Source organism: Camelus ferus, chromosome 3 (genome assembly GCF_009834535.1).
Source record: "Camelus ferus isolate YT-003-E chromosome 3, BCGSAC_Cfer_1.0, whole genome shotgun sequence".
NCBI classification, from domain to species: Eukaryota; Metazoa; Chordata; class Mammalia; order Artiodactyla; family Camelidae; genus Camelus; species Camelus ferus.
Window position 1 is genome coordinate 60,861,772 of NC_045698.1, and position 21,231 is coordinate 60,883,002.

The 21,231-nt window shown below is 35.3% G+C and overlaps 1 protein-coding gene across 1 annotated transcript in view; it reads left to right on the forward strand.

The window, feature by feature from the left end:
• The window catches only part of ADGRV1 (adhesion G protein-coupled receptor V1), a 471,409-nt gene that overhangs the window by 64,387 nt on the left and 385,791 nt on the right, over window positions 1-21,231 (forward strand). Inside the window, exons 18-24 of the mRNA XM_032475997.1 lie at window positions 1,507-1,633; window positions 2,289-2,506; window positions 3,036-3,779; window positions 5,994-6,367; window positions 13,629-13,805; window positions 17,282-17,462; window positions 18,605-18,807. Coding sequence (XP_032331888.1) covers window positions 1,507-1,633; window positions 2,289-2,506; window positions 3,036-3,779; window positions 5,994-6,367; window positions 13,629-13,805; window positions 17,282-17,462; window positions 18,605-18,807 — 2,024 coding nt within the window. The remainder of the gene's footprint in view (window positions 1-1,506; window positions 1,634-2,288; window positions 2,507-3,035; window positions 3,780-5,993; window positions 6,368-13,628; window positions 13,806-17,281; window positions 17,463-18,604; window positions 18,808-21,231) is intronic.

Here is a 21,231-nt window from a genome sequence, read left to right on the forward strand (position 1 = left end):
TCCAGAAATAGTGGCCTGTGAGGATTTAGTGACTTTAGCTGTGAAGGCGTGGCTGACAAAAATCTCTAGAATTTGTGCATTTAACATCCTTTCTTAGTTCTTTCTCTTCCTCTTCTATGATGTCAAAACACTGAGGGCTTGAGGGGATCAACCATGGGAGAGCCGGAGGGCCTGCGTCTCTGCGTGACCTGGTGCTGCCAGTGGTGTTTGCACCTGGTAGTTATTTTCACAGTCTGTGCCCTGAGATTGAGTTACTGGATCCCAGGATGTGGTCATCCCTAGAGCCCTTGTAAATACTGTCAGTTCTTCCTGTAGAAAAGCAGTATCAGTTTTTAGGACCACCTATGACATGCTGCATAACAAATGCACATGATAGCAGAACCCTCCCAGAATTAGGCTTTCTTGTTTTTTATTAGATTTGTGATATATTTTAAGTTATTTTCTTACTTTATATTGTTGGCATTTTCTATACAGCGATTTACCGCCTGTATTTTGTGTTTTTTTCCCTCTTTCCACTGGCTAATTATCAAATAAGGTTGAGTACAACTGTCTATATACATAAATTGTTTTTAATGTGCTGGTTTGCCACATAGTTCTGTTTCTACAATTTTAGTTTTAGGTGCTGTCCTCATCTAATTTTGAAAGTTTTATTTGTATCACTTCAGTTAACATTCATAAATAATTTCTGTGTACCAGTTACTTACAGTAAAGTTTCGTGTGTGTGTGTGTGTGTGTACTAATATAATGTGATCGCTATGCTAGACTGACAAAGTGTGAAGTGCTGTAGGGACACAGTGGAGATGCACTTAACTTGGGAATTCAAGGAAGGATTCCCGGAAGAGCTGGTGCTTAAGCTGGTTCCTGAAGAGTGGTAAGAGGTGAGAAAAGATGGGGAAGACTGGCTCGCAGACGGAGCAGCTGCAGCAAAGAGGAAGAGTTGTGGACCTCAGGGGAGTGATGAGAAGACACCTCATTTACAGGCTGTGATGGTGCTAACATGCTGTGGAAAGAATTGGAGTGGAAAGGAATAAAGTTCAAACCATCAGGATTGCCGTGTTCTATGACCAGATCAAACTCTTCTGTCCGAAGGCAGAGATCTAAAGGGAATTGCTCAAGCCGGTGGTTCTAGTTAATATAGCTTATGGAGCAATTCTTTCATTATTTTTTAATGAAATGAAGGAATCTACCTCAAAAATTTGAAATTTGATAAAGCTGTGTTTTAAATTTCTAATTAAATTATTGAAGTGATATTACTATTGCAAAGAAAAATACCTTGTACATTTTTCAGTAAAATAATTCTTCTGTAATTAAACAGTTCCTCAGAGACAACTCACATTAACCGTATTTAGACATCTCTCTCTTGCTCTCATCTATTGATAACCTTCAGTGAGGAGATTCTTGCTGGAATTTGAATTTTATTATAAATTGTTTCTTAATTTCAAAGTACAAGTTTAACAGTAAGTTAAGTGCTTTTTTGTTATTTTGACTTTTCCATTTTTAATTTAGGTGACACAGTAGTCTATCAGTATGGAATAGCTACAGTGATAATTGAAGCGAATGATGACCCAAATGGTATTTTTTCTTTGGAGCCTATAGACAAAGCAGTAGAAGAGGGAAAGACTAATTCATTTTGGTAAGCAAAGCTGAATAAGGCAAATTCAAAACTGGATAAAATAAAATAAAATCTTTACATAGGCAAAAATTTGAAATTTTGTTAATCTTTCAAAATTAAAAAAATTGGTTAAGAATTGAATACTTTCAAAGTGGTAGAGTGAATGAATTGTAAACTTTTTTTTTATGCTGTTACCACTTGTTAAAAATCTTGACACTTTAGATGTTAAGCAGAAATTATTCTCTCCACTCTCCTTACTCCAACTTCCATTCCTTGTCAGGACCAAGAGACTTGAATTATCTGGGGTCTTCTGGACCTCTTCTCTTAAATGATGTGTGACTGCCCTCCCCTGTGCTTTGCTTTTGAAGAACTTTTGCCAGTTTTCATCTAAATATTTTTCAATTGAATTTGTCTTAAGCTTTATCTTTCATTTTGGACTTTGAAGCCAATGGTTTTTTAAAATTTGCTTCTCTTTATTATTTAAAGTTGCACTTCATTCTTCCTTTTCCATGAGATCCTTCGTGGTTGCTTAGTAAGAACTGGCTGGCTGGTTTATATTAAAGATGATAAATAGAAAAATTATATCTCTGAGATAGTACAGTAAATTCCCTTTAGAGTTAGATGCACTACTTATACATTTTTCATAAAAAGTAATTTTCTCTAATTTGTTATATAGGATTTTGAGGCACCGAGGACACTTTGGCAATGTTTCTGTGGCCTGGCAGCTGTTTCAGAATGACTCTGCTTTGCACCCTGGACAAGAGTTCTATGAAACTTCAGGGACTGTTAACTTTATGGATGGAGAAGGAGCCAAACCAGTAATCCTCCATGCTTTTCCAGATAAAATTCCTGAATTCAACGAGTTTTATATTCTAAAGCTTGTAAACATTTCAGGTGCTTTGTTTTCCCATCTATTTTATTTTACCACCAAAGTTTAATATTTTATGCTTAAATAATTAGACTGTATAGAAAATGCAGTTAATGAGATAGATTTGTGGACAGAGACTTACACCCATCCGCAAATTTGTAAATAGATTTTTCCACTCCAAATAGAGTGGGGAAACAAACAAACAGAACATTAATGGAAGTTAGCAAATACAGATTCATGGTAGCTTAAAGCTTGGTCTTTGTACCATAATTTAAACAATCAATTTTCCTATCACTTTTGGTTTTTAAGCACGGAGATTAAACCTTTCTAGTTAATAATCCTTTTTTCAGGCTCTACTGGTTATTAATGAATTTAGGCTGAACCAGAATACCTCTGAAAATGTGGTGAAAACCATGTAGTGACACTATTGTTCATTGATCAATGAGTAAATTATTTAATGAGGAGTTTGCTAAACAAATTCCCTTTGTCTTCACCTTACACTGGAAAGTATTTCAAATTCTGGTTTCTCATTCCTTATAAATTATCTCACTACAGGTGGGTCCCCAGGTCATGGAGGCCAACTAGCGGGAACCAACCTTCAGGTCACAGTAATGATTCCATTCAGTGATGATCCCTTTGGGGTCTTCATCTTGGATCCAGAGTGCCTAGACAGAGAAGTGGCAGAAGATGTCCTCTCAGAAGATGATATGTCTTACATCACCAACTTTACCGTTTTGAGGCAGCAGGGTGTCTTTGGTGATGTACGAATAGGCTGGGAAATACTGTCCAGTGAGTTCACTGCTGGTTTGCCTCCAATGATAGACTTTTTGCTTGTTGGAATCTTTCCCAGCACTGTGCATTTACAGCCACACATGAGACGTCACCATAGTGGAACAGATGCTTTGTACTTCAGTGGAGTAGACGGTGCATTTGGAACTGTTAATCCAAAATATTTTCCCTCTAGGAACAACTCAATTGCCAACTTTACATTTTCAGCTTGGGTGATGCCCAATGCCAATACTAATGGATTTGTTATAGCAAAGGATGACGGTAATGGAAGCATCTACTATGGGATAAAAATTCAAACAAATGAATCCCATGTGACACTTTCCCTTCACTACAAAACTCTGGGTTCCAATGCTACGTATATTGCCAAGGCAACAGTCATGAAATATTTAGAAGAAAATGTTTGGCTTCATCTTCTAATTATCCTGGATGATGGAATTATTGAATTCTACCTTGATGGAAATGCAATGCCCAGAGGAATCAAGAGTCTGAAAGGAGAAGCCATTACTGATGGTGAGTGTCATCTTTACAATTAGGACCCTGCATTTTGAGTTTTAAAAATTTTTGACTTTTTTTAATAATATCATTTTAAAATTTACTTACCTCTGTTATCTCACACATTCTTTTTTCTTTTCACCCATTTTTTAAATTGAAGTATAGTGACTTCTTAACAAGGCTAACAGGTATTTAAAAATCTGCTCGTGTATCGGTTTAATTTCTTTGAGTAAAACTGTGGCTACCAAGACCGTAAGTTCTGTGCTGAGTGTTGCAGAAATGGATCAGGCAAAGTGTCTGCCCTTGAAGTATCTGAAATAGGCTGTGGATCACTTCAGCACATCGTAGGAAGAAGGAAAAAAATGGTGAAGGAGGAACGTTTATGCTTCTTGTGGTAGTAGGAGGGTTGGGCATGATACTCCAGATAGAGAAGAGCAGAGGTGCAGAGATGGGAAACAGAGAATTGTATCTGGGGAATTGCTAGCTCAGGATTACGGAGGGTGGTGGGCGGTGAAGATCCTGTTAAAGAGGAATCAGAAAAGAAAATTACATTAAAAAACCCAACAATTAAAAGGGATTTATAGTTTCAGGAGTTAACCTGGTGAATTCTATGGTGTGCTTTGAAGAATCTTTGTTGTCTTCAGGCCATATCATGTGCTGTTTCCTTGAGAAACACACTGTGGGCATGTTTATACACAAATCTCAGTCATCTCTATTACGATCGCCAGTTCCCTCCCAGCTCCTCCATCTATGAAATGATTGCTTTTTATTTAGTAGGAAAGTAGAGCAGAGCTTTTATTGTTATAGCTTAACAGAGTATTTTCCTTCTGAACCTCCTGCAATAGATGTCTGGTTGTATTTCTTTCGAGTAGGAAAAAATATAGGCAAAAGAACAGCATACACATACTACTGATTGCAACCTCAAGAACTGTGCTTATAGCATTGTGTGGCATTAAGTTATTCACCTTTTCATCGTGTGAATATATACATATGTCTGTTAACATTGATTCCTTTGGTAATGACATGGTGGTAGAATGAGAATGGGAAAGACTGGGGAAAGTGAGAGCTGGTGTTTCTTTTCTCTGTTTGGCCTACTGCAAGGAACTTATATATTTTTGTCATTTGTAACTTGGAAATAAAATTGAAAAAGTATATATACTTATTTAGGTTATTAATGAAATAAAGGATATTTTATTATAAAATATATGAAAGTGTACCGATAGGTGAATTTAAAAAAATTTAAGTTAACCATTTTTCAGCATCCCATTAAATCAGCTTCCAGATCAAGAAACAGTGTTCCAGAGGCCCCCTGGCTCTTCCCCAGTCACTCACTCACCACCATGCCCAACTACTATTGCCATTTCTAAGAGTGTAAGACTAGCTTTTAATGTTTTTAAAATTTTATGTAAGTAAAATTGAGCAGGGTGTACACTGAAGTGTCTGGATTTTGCTCGGTACTGCTTATGAGGTTCATCCACATTTTTAGATATTTCACTCTCATTGCTATATAGTCAGTCAAAAACCACTGTAGAAGGCATGGAAGCAATCCCAAATCACTGCCAAACACCCATCTTACATAAATATCTTAGCTGAGTTATTGGAGAAGGACAAAGTAAAGAAATAAGAATTGGGGAATTCCTGAAAAGGGTTATTATAATAGTAATGGAGCAATATGTTTGAGCTGCATGTTGTGATTATCATGAAAAAGTCCCTAAGACTCATACAGCGTTCCTGGGAAGGGATACTTCTTTTCCTACATGTATTACAGTAGTTGTTTAGATAAACACTTACACTTGGTCCACAAAAGCTTCTCACAACTTTATGTAACTCAAGATGAATTTGTAGCAGGTCAAGACTTGAAGTTCTCAAAGAATAGTAATACTAAAGTTTTAAAATTGTGAGTGAATTGAATTATTCCATCTGTAGATGTGAAGGGAAATTTTTAAATTTCCTGGAAGAAATGTCTATCCAAATATGAACACATACACGCATATACACAATACATACACATGGACAAAATATCCTTTGGTACAAAATATCTTAAATCCCAGTGATTACTGATTCAGTTTTCATCATAATAGAAAATAGCCTTTATTTGATTGTGTTCTAGTTATGTAAAAGTTGTACTTACCTAATAAAATCTTTCAATAAAGTCACTTTCTTAATCACAGTTGTAGTTTAGTACAAGCTAGTTGTGGATATTGTAGCATTTAAACTCATTTCTAATTTCAGGTCCAGGAACTCTGAGAATTGGGGCCGGAATGAATGGCAATGACAGATTTACAGGTCTGATGCAAGACGTGAGGTTCTATGAGCAGAAATTGACCCTTGAAGAAATTTACGAACTTCATGCCATGCCGGCAAAGAGTGATTTACACCCTGTTTCTGGATATCTGGAGTTCAGACAGGGAGAAACTAACAAATCATTCATTATTTCTGCAAGAGATGACAATGAAGAGGAAGGAGAAGAATTATTCATTCTTAAACTAGTCTCTGTACAAGGAGGAGCTCGCATTTCTGAAGAGAATACTACAGCAAGATTGGTGATACAAAAAAGTGACAATGCCAATGGCTTGTTTGGTTTCACGGGAGCCTGCATACCAGAGGTAGGTAGTGAGCTTGCTGAATTTCAGAGTTAAAATATTCATCGTAGGTGGATTTGTTTGGGAGTGGAATTTCTTTCATTTGGTAAGGTTGCTTGAGTGTTGACTCTCGGCTCAGAAGTATGCTACAGCCAGTGGTTGCAAATGTAAGGTCTTTGCTCTTACAAGTTCACAGTTTGAATCAGAAGCTGAATGAGCTGAGAGAAGTAATAACAAGTTAGCAAATGAAACTTTAGCAGTTATCTTTAAAGTTAATGCATTTCACAGAATGCATAATTATATTCCATATGTAATTTACTTTTGGGCTAACAGCATAAGGAAATGAAAGAATATATATTGAAAGCTTCTGTGAATAATTTTAATTGAAACTCTATTAAAATATGACTTTTTGAGTTATTTTTTTACCCCACATGTGAAACGTCCTTAAGTAGTTAGTTACAACATTCTTCCATGTTGGGTGTAAATGCCCTTTCTTATCACCCTTCTTGGCCAGCTTAATTCATTAAGTGGTTTTACTGTCCTTATCAGTTCTTTCCAAGTTTTCGTAATCATCTTGGTTTCCTGTTCAGTAATGTGAGAGCTCATGAAACGACTTCACAGGTGTTGTGTGTGACAGTAAGAGCTCAGTGTCCATGAAAGGATGCCAAGCAACCAGAGAGGCTTTCCCTTTGCAGGTTGATTCTTGTAGGTTTGGAGGGGTCTGTGTGTATATTGAAGCAAATTGAAGGGATTAAGAAAAACGTTAACGGGTAGAGCTTGAAAAAAATACCTAGGTCATAGGCCTCATTTTGTTCGTATTGGGGTGCTTGGCTCTCTCAAGTGTCTTATTGTGCCTTTTAGCTCTTTGGTGACAATCATAAGAGATCTTCAAATAGTGTTCTTTTTCTATACCAGAAATAGAGTATCTTAGACAAGGAAGAAAAATATTATACAAATCTATGACTTAAAAAAGAAATATGTTTATCTATATGGTACTTTCAGCTATTCAGTCATCAAAGAACTTTACATGTTAAATTTTTAATGCACCTTTCTGACAATTCATAATATAGTTGCAACTAATATTAATATTTAATCTTTCTACTTCATAGGGTTAGAAATGGCAGCTTGGAGACCTAAGAAAATAACTAACCCTAGTGGAATTAAATGGGATAGGATCAAATACCTGTTTCAAAGCGTGGCAGTTACTAGTGCTTAATAAATACTAATTCCAGCCCCCCCACTCAACCTTTTTTGCTCCTAAGGTACAATGGGAAGAACTGGAATTTGAACTTACGTCCTGTGACTTCTAACCTGCTGTCTTTCCCCCCTCTATCTTTAATATTATCATCTCTTTTTTTCCCTTAAAGAGACAGGTGACTTCCTTCTCTCTCAGGTTGTGAGAACCCATTCTGGTGCCATGTAAAATAAGGTTCCCTTCTTATCCCTTCATGACCTGGCACTTGCCTATGGCTCTGACTTCCTGTGTAATTCTCCTCTTTGGTCAGTATGTTTCAGGCAGATTTGCCTTCAGTTCCAATCTCAGGCCGTCAGCACTTCTTAGCCTCTCTTATTCCAGATCTTCAGAATCAGTCATTCAAGTCTCAGCTCCAAAGACATCTTCTCAGTGAAGACTTTTTGTTTAAAGTAATCCCCCTACTTCTCCCAACTGGTCACTCTCCATCCCTTCTCCTATTTTTACATTTTTAGTAGCATTGTTCCCACTCTTAAATTTCTTATGTTATTTATAAGCCTACTTACACACTGTCTATCCCTTCCACCACAAAGATGAAAGAGCTCTGAGTATAAGAAGATTTTATTATTGCTCATTATTATATCTCTGGCACCTAGAATGCAACATAGAAGTTACTCAATAAATCTTTACTGAGCTTGTGAATGTATTTTAATATTGAGACATGAAAAGGCTCATAGTTCAGATAACAAAAACGTTATTCAGCTAAGCTGCATAAACAACCCAACTGAAAACAAAACAGAACAATACATGAAGTTTTAGAACTTGCCAAAAATGAGGAATAGTATCAAAGTGTTTCTCTGGCTTTTTGGGCCATTATAGTAAGTTCAGTGCTGGCTTGTCTCGTAAATTCCGTTGGTAGATTGTGTTGGTGTTGATTTAGCTTCACCTAGATATGCAACTTTGTTCCAGAAATCTTGGAATTAGAACAGAGCCAGTCAAGCCTTTGATTGCAGAAGAGAGCTTCCCTGTGAAAGCCACAGTACCAATACTAGTAGAACTGCTGGAAGATGAAAGAAAACATGGTTGGCTATTCTCCAAGCCCACATGAGAGAAAAATAAAATACATTTATATTGGAAAGAGTAAATTTGAGATGGTTAATATGGGAAAAGTACTATGTCTAGAAGATCAAACATTGGAAGTTAATTGTCAGGAAGATTACAGAATTTTCATTCCTGAAAGTGTCAAGAATAGAAGTATAGAACTTTTACTTTCATTTTGGTGTGATTTGAAGACAGGAATAATAAGAGATAGTTGTGTCATGGTGACCATCATCAATATTTATTAACTGCTTAGTGAAGTCATTCTCAAAGTGTAGCCAAAGAACTCCAAGGGGTTCCTGAGATCTTTCAGTAGATCTACAAAGGTCAAACCTAATTTTATAAAATACTGTGATGTCTTTGTCCTTTTATTGACATTTGCACTGTAAAAGCAGTGGTTGCCAAAACAGCTAGCTGCTGGTGCCTTTGTACGATTCAAAGTGGTGGCACCAAACTGTACCAGTTGTCATTGTTTTGTTTATCACAGCACACCCGTAGTTTAAAAGGTGAAAATTTCACTTCAGAGTATCTGTGATGAAGCAGTACAAAACATTAGTTTGATAAAATCTCGACTCTTGAATACCTGTCTTTCTAACATTCCATATCATGAAATGAGAAGCACAAATAAAGCACTTCTGCTAAGATAACAAAACATGGTAGTTATCATGAGGAAAAGTGCTTGTGCAGATACTAAGTTGTGAGGGAACTAGGTGCTTTTTCATGGAACACCATTTTTACTCAAAAAATGAGAAATGAAGTTTGTTTATTTGGACTTGGGTACCCTGCAGACATGTTCATGGAAACGAAGCGGGCCAGTGACTACAAGGAAAACAACTAGTAGTATTTGTTGCCAGTGATAAAAATTGAGCTTTTTCAAACAAAGTTAGAATTTTGGGTACATTTTACCTGTCAAAGTGAGCTTGTCTGTTTCCCAATATTTAAAGACTTTTCAAGTAAGATTGATAGTGATGTTAGCAAGTGTAATTTATTTATTTATTTAGTGTAATGATATGTGTCAGCATTTGGAAGATCTGTATAACTCAGTGAACCAATACTGTCCGTATAATCAATGCATATTGTTACAAAATCATGCATGGGTGACAGAATGATTCACAGTGTGAGGTGGACCAGAGTATGATTTCACATTGCAACTAAACCCTAAGAAACTACCACTTGTCAAATTTTGATATAATATTGAGGAAGAGTACCCACAGCTATCTGAAAAGATGGCTATAGTCCTCCTCCTTTTCTAGTTAAATGTCTGCGTGAGGCTGGATATTCTTTATATACTTAAAATAACAAAGCAGCAGACAAATTGATTACAAAGGTGATAGGAGAATCTAGCTGTCTTCTGTTAAGCTAAACATTAAAGAGAATGCAAAAATGTAAACAATGCTCCCATCACTATTTTTTTGTTTTAGAAAATACAATTATTTTTCATAAAATACGTTGCTTATGTTAACATGTAATGAGTTTATTACTGCAGTTTTAAAATGAGTTAATGTATCAATATTTAATTTTTTTCAATTTTCATTCATAAAATGAATGAAATATCAACAGATTTCACCAACATAGCAAAAGCTCCTTGGGGTTCTCCATAGTTTTTATGAGTGTTTAGGAGTCCTGAAACTAAAATATTTGAGAACTGGTGGTTTACTTTATGCCTGGAATTATCTTCAGAGTTTAAAATATATGATTATTTGATTCATTTTCAGAAATAAAACCACTTTCACTTCTATAGATTCTTCTCCATTGTGTTGTTGCAGTGACATTGAAAAGTTAACTTTTTTTTAATCCTTTCAAAAATACAGAAGGCAATGGAGATTCTTTAAAGACTTCTCTATGAGTTATGTTACGCTTTTACATTTTCATAGATTAGTATGATGTTAATAGTAAGGTTAAAATGAAGGCATATCACATCTTAAATAATGAAAATATGCGGAAATACATAGTCTACTCCTTGTATATCACATAATTAAGTAGTGAGATTGCTTTTCATAAGTAATTCATAGAATTTGCTAGTCTTAACTATTTTACTTTCACAAATAATACTTAGATTATGTTTTATAAACTCATTGCTTAGGAATAAATCTAGAGATATTTTGAGAGGGTATTTGTAAAAATGAGAATATTATTTAACTTGGGCAATGTTTATTTTTAAGTGCCTGCCATATGCTGTGTGAATAGATTCCTTTAGATATAAGCGATATTGATCTAATCTGATATCACAGATCATCACCCAAGCATGAAACCAAATAAAAAATTAATTGGGTATGTAATTGTTCGACTTTAATCTTCTATCTCAGTAGAGAAAGCCAGTTCATGGCTTGGAATAATCCATTATTTTTCCTGGGGAAATTGTTAACCTTATAATTACTTTTCTGATGATCAGGGGGTCCTCACATTCCTGACTCAAAAGAGAAAACAGTTGTGGGTGCTGCTGTTTGTTGTGCAAAACTGAGTGAGGATGGTTCCGATGATTATTACTTGATGTTATGCTCCTTCATACACTGGCCTAAACTTTTGATTGTATTATGATTCTAAAGTCAATTACATAAATATTTTCATAGTAGAAAAGCATCTTTTAATTATTTATTCTCTCTGTCTTAATCATCTTCTGGTCATTACGAATTCCATCCTCTGGTCTTCTGTTTCTCTAAGTGCTGTGCGTAGACAGCCTTGGTTAGAAATGTCTAGTGCATGTTCCTGAACACCATTCCTGAATCAAGACCCCATTTCTGAGTCAGTACCTCTGACTGGGATGGGATGGGAGGCAAAATGCTGCCTTTAAAAAATCTTTTAAAGTGGAAAATATCATATGTACACAAAACAAATAAGTAGAATAGTGGAGCCCAGTGACCCATGTGCCTAACTTCAATGTTTGTCAGCCTTTCACCAATCTTGTTTCTTCTTTTTGGGCTGAAGTAATTTTTAAAGCAAATCACAGGCATTGTGTCCAAAGTTGATAAGTATGAAAGGCAGATTTTCCAAGCATCCTATGTGACTTTTTTTATGGACCCTTGATACTTGAAGCATCTTCCCTAGTGAAAACTTTGTAGAATATACTTTATTGTATAAATTAATAATTTGTTAAATTTTCTATGAAATTTTGATAACATAGCCTGTATCTGCACACACTTGTATTGGATATGGATAGTTTTTTCCCACTTCTTTTTAAAACTGAAACTAGTTAGAAGGTGATAATTTTAGTGAAGGCTTTACTAAATGAAAGTGTGGTGAGATAACTTCTCCTCATATGATTCCTGCAAGCAAAATGCTTAGCCCCAGATGCTGCCTGGTAATGTCGTTGACTTGGTAAACAGCTGTAAGGAAACATCACATTCCTCAGTGTATCTTTGGATCTGTTTAAGCTATGCCTCTTGCATAAAGGGAAAGGTTGAACACTCACATATTGGGATTAATGGTTTATAATGTAACTCATGGAAAATATTCTGATTAAAATTTGGGGTAGGAAAGTAGAGCAGATTTTTCCCCATTGTGATAGGAATCTAAATACATGGGAATTAGTTTGTGTTTTTAATATGCAAGCATATAAATTTTTGATAAGATGAGGGAGTGTTTTATGTAGCATTTTTTGGTTATCATGTATGTGTGTCTGTATTTTAAGGGGAAGAAATTAAATTTTTTTAAAGCACTTACTGTATTAGTAGGTATCATGTAAAGTACTTATTTAACCTCCACCAAAATCCATTAGACGTTGTGATCTTCACTTGAAGAAGAGATGACTGAGACTGAGAAGGCTTGGTAAGTGATAGAGTGAAGGTGCTAAGGACTATTTGATCTTAAAGCCATACTCCTTTCACCCCACCACGGCTATGATGAAAATGCTGATGTAGATGTCTAGGTGGAAATTAAATTAGGTGCTGTATTGAGCACCTGTGTCTCTTTGCTGCTCCCTCTTCTCTCCAGCCTCTTAGGGTTGGCAGGCCCCACCTTCAGAACAGTCAGTTCTGCTGTAATGTGAAAGATGGGCTCCTAAAAGTCACCACATTATGCCAAATTGCATAATGGAAAACACAGTAAGTCAAAAAATTGGTCGGTGATAGAGAAAAATAAAAATAGGGACATAATAACAGTTTTACACAATAAGTGATTCTTAAATATGGTAATAACTATGTATATACCTTGAAAAAATCATTTGCTTGTAGAAGTGGGCATCAGAGGAAGGGCAGCTTGTATGTTATTGTGAAGTGATGAAAGGAGGGTTATCTGAAATCAGAGGGAAAGTTGAATTGAGAGACTGAGAATGTAAAGACCTATTCTAAAAGATTTTCCAGCTTCTTGCTCCATATAACTTTTAAACAGTATCTTAAAGTGTAGATAAAAATGTTTTCCACGTGAAAGAATGCACACAAGTATGTATGTATACTTACGTATATAGGACAAATACCAAAAAGATATTAAGCATGACAGCAGTGCCCTCCTTTACCTGACTATTGTTTCCCCACCAGGAATTCCTCAAGGCTCTCCTACTGGACACTTTATACCAGCCTCGGAATGATTTCACCAAATCCACTCTATTACTTCTTATGTCCATGCCTAGAAAGTTCTCCCTGATGTCGTGTTGCACTTTCTTCTTCTCACTTCTCTGCTGAACTCATCGTAAAATCATGAGTTTGTTTTTCTCTTTTGACTTATCCAGAGGAAGGAGTATGCTTGTTAAAAAATCTTTTGTAACCTTAATATCTAGCACAGTGCCTGACACACAGGACGTTTCAATAAATGAATTCCATGTATAGTTAATTATTATTGTTCTTGCTTTATTTATCCCTCTAAAGGAATGAGTGGGAAAACAAATGATTGTAAATACTTCTCAGCAGTCAGAGATATATCTGGAGAAATACAGAGGTCTCCTTAGAGAGTTAGAAAAGTTATAGAATTAAGTTTATGATAAAAGAATTTCATGAAAGCATTGTAGTAGTATCACGGATTTGAATCGGTACATACTTATACATAATTTATGTTCAATTTCAGATTGCAGAGGAGGGATCCACCATTTCATGTGTGGTGGAGCGAACCAGAGGAGCTCTGGGGTACGTGCATGTTTTTTACACCATCTCACAGATCGAATCTGATGGCGTTAATTACCTCGTTGATGATTTTGCTAATGCCAGTGGAACTATCACATTCCTCCCTTGGCAGAGATCAGAGGTAAACCCTTATCTTCTTTGTTTCTTTGAAAGCATCCTGGAAAGCTTTTCCTGGTCTGTTTATTCTGTAATTCATTTGCAGCTTCTTGCTTTTTAAGCAATTTAAAATTTTTAGGCGATTAGGTATATATCATATTAAATATTTTTGTATTTACTTATGCAAAATTAAGAATGTTGAATAATGTGTGTTATAGTTTTATCTGTTCTTTAACCTCAATGTAATAAAAATGGTATAGCGTGAACATTTGTCATTACGGGCTTTTTTGTTATTACTGATAGGAGAAACTGCAGAATTCTTAATGATACTCTTCCAATCAGCCAAGAGAAATTCTTATAACTGTAATCTCATTTTACTTTTAAATTTGGAAATTTTTCTTTCTTTTGAAAGTACAAGTGATAACTAGTTTTATCAAAAACTTTCTGGGAACCATAGTTGATTTCTGAATAGATGCTCCAGGAAAAAAATGATAGTTCTTATAAGTGAAATCGAGATGAGCCCTCCTCCTGTATCAGATTTTTTTTAAACATCCTTTTAGTCTATCATGTTGGAATATTCATGTCAATATAATTTTTATTAAAATATAAATAGCTTATAGATCATCAGGGATAAATACTAAAATAACATAAGATTACAAATACAATCTTTGAAGAAATTTCTAAGGGATTTAGTTAATTGGATGAAAAAGATAAAACTGAGGGAAGATTTAAAATATTCTTAAGATTTAAAGAGTTAAAGCTAAAGTAGTGTGATCAAATCTCTATAGTTTGGGGAAAGAAGGAAACAAGTTAATTTATAACAAAATTTCCTTAATAGCAGTCTGCAGATAGAGCCATGATAAATGTTCTACTGGTGTTTGGTAAAATGAGGACAATTAGGACAACTACTGAGTTTTTGTAAGGCTGAAAGCATTTAATTTAAAGGACTATATTTTATACTGATGCTGTCTTTTTCACTTCTTTTTTGGATTTAAAGTGCTCTTTCTTTTATCAAGTAATAATGATAGTGTGTGGTAATTTTTTTATGTTCCTGTTTGGGAAATGGAGTTGATTTTTAAAAATTTCTCTTGGAAAATGTACCACCTGTGAAATAAAAATATAACTGGGAACTACTGTTTTATAAAGTGGATTCATACAAATTTTGGAAGCGGTATGAGTTAATAAAATTTTGGTCAGGAAAATAGTTGTGTATACTCCTCCCAAGATTTATTTAAAATAATTTTCTTCATCATGAATAATTGACTTTTAAAGCAACAACGACATGAATATTGGGGTTGGATTATAACACGTTGCCAGCTGGATCTGTGCCAGCCTCTCAGTCTTATTAAGCCAGGGGCTGGATACAGAGATGTCTGCCAGTGCTCCGTGACTGCTTTATAACACAAACAGCAGTAAGGTGGCCTCCACTTTGCTTCTGCCTTCCACTTATACAGGGAGTGCATTTAATTAAATAGACTTAAATCACTTCTAGAAACCTAGCTGTAAGAGAGTCTGGAAAGTGTGTGTGTGTGGTGTATGTGTTGGTGCAGCACAGGAACCTACACTGGAAATGTGTTTCTCAAGTGTTTTTAAATGGCCCCTTAGTTATTAAATCAATTTAGTGAGTTATGATCAAGATTTTAAAAATAGAGTAAAAAATAGCAGAATGTAGTATGGTTAAGGTAAATATTGTCTTGTGTACTGAATCACCATGTAAAATATATTTGTGCCTTGATAGGGTCTTCAGTTTCAAATTCTTCATTTCACTGAAAGAGTCATTACTTTGGTATTTTTCAATGCTTTACAAATATTAATTGCTTCATTTTTAAAGTACATCTTGATGTTTTGGTGTTACTTTTCATAGCAACATTTGTCAGTTTACTTTCTAGGGGAAGACACTTTAAATCTTCAGACTGCTTATTATTGTTCACTTTAATTCAGCAATTAAAGTGAATTCGCTGTGCCATGTATTACTTCACTAATTAAAATTTTGATTAAAATGAACATTAAAACCAAATTCAGATTCTACCTTATGCCTATTTGAATCAAAATCTCTGGAAAAACTTCATTGAAAAGAAGCTCTTCAAATGCTTTTAGGTCCAATGACTAGTGTTTTGGATATTGAATTTGCAGTTACAATTTGTTTTCAGACTATTGTCACCCTCCTTTCTGGGAGAAACTGGGAAATCATACATCATTCCATCCTGTCCCTCACTCCCTATGTTGAGTCATTAGGCCTGGGTATTCTGTCTTCAGAACAAGTCTCAAGTCCATCCATCTTTCTTCATCTCCATTGTCACTGCATTAGTTCAGAATCTCATTATTTCTGGTCAGTCACCTCCTACCTCAACCCCTTGCATCTGTTCTTCCTGTGTCCACTCCGTTTACATTCTGCCGCTCTATTTATTCTAAAACAGAATTCTCATTTTGTGAGTCTCCTTATGATTCTTCAAGTTTTACTCTACTCCCTGTGGAATGAAGTTCATTTTAAAAATCATAGCATAAAAGGTCCCTGTGATCTTGACTCCTGATTATCTGTCCAGCCTCTTCTCCCACTCCAGCCTTAGTGGTCTATGTGCAGTTGCTCAGATGTCCTGTTCTTTCACACTGTGGTTTCTTTTATTCCGAATGTTCTTCCTCATTATTAGTTACAACTGCAACTAATCCCTTAAGACTTGCTTCAACCGTGTCTGCTGTAAAACCTTTACCAGATAGGGTTGACTGTTTCTTTCTCCACTTTGTATGTCACTCTATTATGACATTTTTACATTGATTTTAATGTTTTCCCATAGGTCTCTCTCCGTGGAAGACTGTGAGCCTTTTTGAGACTGGGTATTTCTAACCCTTGCAGGTTGTAGGTGTGAAAGCATGCTTGTTCAATTAATAAAAGAAGGGAGGATGTTTTTCCACTTCCGATTTTGACTTAAATTTGGAGAGCATGACTGAGTTACTGCTTCTTCTTTTCATAATTTTTTTTTACAGACTGTTTATGCCAGACTTCTAGGGCCCATTGTGAATCTGTTTTCTAGAATGCCGCTGCTAAGTGTGTCAGGCTTCCCTTAGGTAGGAACTAGACATGGATGTTCTGTCCTTTGCTACTATCCTGCCACGTCCTATCAGATACCCTGCAGTTCCTTAAATAGGAACTCTGCACCCTGAGGTTGCTGATACCACTGTCTTTGGTACAAAGAATATATGATATGGTATTGATATATCGGTATGTCATATGTGCTATTATATTTATACATGAACAGGGTATTTTTAGACAGAAAATATTACTGCTCAGCACCCATTATTTAAAGAATTAATTTCTCAGATCTCTCTCTCTCTACCTCTCTTTCTCCCTCACTCTCTGTTTTAGTGTTTCAGTTTGTGTAGAAATCTGTCATGTTAGATATTAACCTCAATGAGAAATAATTGTCTGTTTTGTTTTCTTCTGGTAGGTGGTAAACAATTTCCACATGCCTCATTGCTTAATGCCTCTGGGTTTTGTATTTATAGGTCCTGAATATTTATGTTCTTGATGATGATGTTCCTGAACTTAATGAATATTTTCGTGTGACACTGATTTCTGCAATTCCCGGAGATGGGAAACTAGGTTTTACTCCCACCAGTGGTGCAAGCGTAGATCCTGAGAAGGAAACGACAGATATCACCGTCAAAGCTAGTGATCATCCATATGGTAACCACGCCCTTTTGCAAGAATAAGCTTCCCTTCTCTGGGTGTACTTGATCCTTTTAGGAAATTAAGGGACTTTCTGCAAGTGATCGAAGTAAAACTCCTTCAGACCCTCTAACTTCCCGGCTCTTGAACTTCTAAGCTGCCTTGTTGAGGGAATGTTTATGAAAAAAATGTAAAGATCCATTTCTAAAGTTTAATAATATATTTTGAAAAGTATAAGCAGGGTTGTTTTAAATGAAAAAGTATTGTTATTCATGGCTATCATTTTTTTTTAATTTTAAAAATTATCCTTCTATGATATGTTAACACCTAAGTGAAGTACTTTGTAATTTATGTTTTATTAAACTTCAAGAAGTAGAGTTATCACTGTCTATTTATATTAATTTCTTTTTTATCTTATGCTGGAAAGTGATAATTTTCTTAATTGGGGAACTATCACAGATGTCTGTCCTAGTAAGTCGAGACTGTTTTCTGCATTGAAAAGTAATAATTCTTTTGTAGGAATGAAGCAAGAACACCCAGTAAAAGCTCTGTGTAGGAAACTTGAGAGGTTCTTCAGATGTGATTTGCATAGTTAAATTTTTACAATATGTGTTGCCAAGTCCTTCAGGGTGGTGTTAATTTTATTCTGCTTCTAGTTTAAGAATCGGGGGAGGACATAGCTCAAATGGTAGAGCACATGCTTAGCATATATGAGGTCCTGGGTGTTAAACAATAAATAAACCTGATTACCTCCCCCACCCCCATCAAAATAAAAAACAATTAAATAATATGATGATAAATACATAAAATATTTTTAAAAAAGAATGAATTCTGGAGACTCAGATATGAGTAAATGTTTAACAATATGTATTTTTAAATGTCATCCATTTTCTTTTTATTGATGCTTCCATTTTAAAAAGCTTTCTTTGGACAGAGACAAGAAAAATTATCATTTTAATTTTTAACATCCTGAAAACTTACTAACATATTCCATGTCAAATGCATGTTAATCAAATCTTCACTGGGGTCTTTTCTAAATGAGAGCCCTTAGAATTTTATCCCGGTGATCAAAATAATTGTGCAGGATTGTTTCAAGTGAGTAGGAAATTCTTCCATGGATAATGGGGGCAAGAATGCTCTCTTCTCTTTGTATCGGCCAGGCTTGCTCCAGTTCTCCACAGACCTGCCTCCCCAGCCTGAGGACACAATGACGCTGCCTGCAAACAGTGTTCCACACGTCACTGTGCTGGAGGAGGATGGAGAAGTCAGGTTATTGGTCATCCGTGCACAAGGACTCCTGGGGAGGGTTATGGCAGAATTTAGAACAGTGTCATTGACAGCATTCAGTCCTGAGGACTACCAGGTAAAACACTTAATCCTTTTGAAGTGGTGTTTACACTTGTAAAAGAGACACAATCCTCTTGGAGGACTGGAAGGGACTTGGTACTGTACCTAGAACATGCTACACAAGGAAAAGAAGCACTGAGGGTGTTTCAACCTTTAAATTTACATAAATTAAAGTATTTCAGTCCATTGAAGCCTGACACTTAAGTAGCTCTCCTACGGATTCCTCTTATACCTAATTTTTGTCATAGGCTTCATTTGTATTATTTATTTTAATGTTACAGGTTTTGATCAGATATATTTAAAATTATGTTTCTTACACAATTTAAATCCTCTTGTCTGTACCCATCAAGCAAAACCATAATTGTAAAGAAATTGTATGTCCATGTCATTTCAGTTTTAACTTGTTTTCCTTTCAAGTGAGAACCAGTATGATACTGACAAAAAAAAAAAAAAAAAATGCCTGGGATTTGGAACTGGAAAGAACTGGGTTTAAGCTCGTCTTTTACGAGCTTGTGTGGTTTTGGTAGACTCAGTCTTTCCTAACCTCAGTTTCCTTATCTGTAAGAGAGAGCTAATATCTGCTGGGCAGGATCACTCTGAGGATTGATGGCAGCTTTGTAAATGTTATGTACTGTGCATGCACACATGCAGTAACACTCAGCAAGTGTCACCTCATCATATTAAAACTAGTACTCAAATTAAATGAATGCTCATAATTTCTCTGCTACACTTCTCAAGAATTATTTTATGTCCTTCAACATTTGTTTTCCCAAAGAATCTTTCTCTTTCTTTTTTAAAAAAATGTTTTATTTATTTATTATTTAATTATTTTATTTGGGGAGAGGTAATTAGATTTATTTATTTTTAGAGGCGGTACTGGGATTGAACCCAGGACCTCATGCATGCTAAGCATGCACTCTACCACTTGAGCTATACCCTCCCCCCAAGAATCTTTTTCTTTAAATTCAGTTTTTCTTGTTTTTCCTCTTCTTCCTAATAAGACCTGTACAAAGGTGTAGTGTTCAGTAATTTGTATTTTTTTCTCCTAAAGCCCAGAAACCTTGGCTAATTGAATTCAATTAATTTTGGCTGAATTTCAGTGAGAAAAATTTTCTCAGATTTCTCCTTTCTCAAACTTTTTTCTCCACATCCTTTCCAATACTTGTCATCTCTTGTCTTTTTAATAATACCCATTCTGACTGGTGTGAGGTGCTGTCTCATTGTGCTTTTGATTTGCGTTTCCCTGATGATTAGTGATGATTTGTATCTTTTCATATAGCTGTAGACTATTTGTATGTCTTCTTTTGAGAAATAACTATTCAGGTCCTTCATCTATTTAAAAATTTTTATACAATTTTTAAAGGTTACTTTCCATTTACAGTTATTATAAAATATTGACTATATTCCCCACGTTGTACAGTATACCCTTGAACCTATCTTATACCCATTAGTTTGTACCTCCCACTCCTTCAGTCCCTGTATTGCTCCCTCTCAACAGTAACCACTAGTTTGTTCTCTGTATCTGTGAGTCTACTTCTTTTTTGTTAGATTCACTAGTTGTAGTTTTTTAGATTCTACATTTAAGTGATATCATATGTTATTTATCGTTCTCTGTCTGACTTACTTCACTTAGCTTAATAATCTCCAAGTCCATTCATGTTGCAGCAAATGGCAAAATTTCATTCTTTTTAATGGCCGAGTAGTATTCCATTGTAGATATATACACCATATTGTCTTTATCTGTTCATCTGTTGATGGACTCTTAGGTTGCTTCCATATATTGGCAATTGTAAATAATGCTGCTATGAATATTGGGGTGCATGTATCTTTTCAAACTGGTTTTTGGGTGTTTTGGATATATACCCAGAAGTGGAATTGCAGATCATATAGTAGTTATATCTTTAGTTTTTTGCTAAACCTCCATACTGTTTTTCACCGTGGCTGCACTAATTTACATTTCCACCAACAGTGTACAAGGGTTCCCGTTTCTCCACATCCTCGCCAACATTTGTTATTTCTGCTCTTTTTGATGATAGCCATTCTGACAAGTGTGAGGTAATATCACATTGTGGTTTTAATTTGCATTTTCCTGATGGTTAGCAATGTGGAGCATCTTTTCTTGTACCTATTGGCCATCTGCATTTTCTCTTTGGAGAAATGTGTAGTCAGTTCTTCTGCCCATTTTTTAATTGAGTTTGGGTTTTTTTGATGTTGAGATGTATGAGCTGATTATGTATGTTGGATGTTAATCCCTTATCAGTCATACCATTTGCAATTATTTTCTCCCATTCAGTAGGTTGTCTTTTTGTTTTGTTGATGGTTTCCTTTGCTGTACTAAAGCTTTTAAATTTAATTAGGTCCCATTTGTTTATTTTTGCTTTTATTTCCTTTACTTCAGGAGATAGATTAAAAAAAAACTGCTGCAATTTATGTTAAAGAA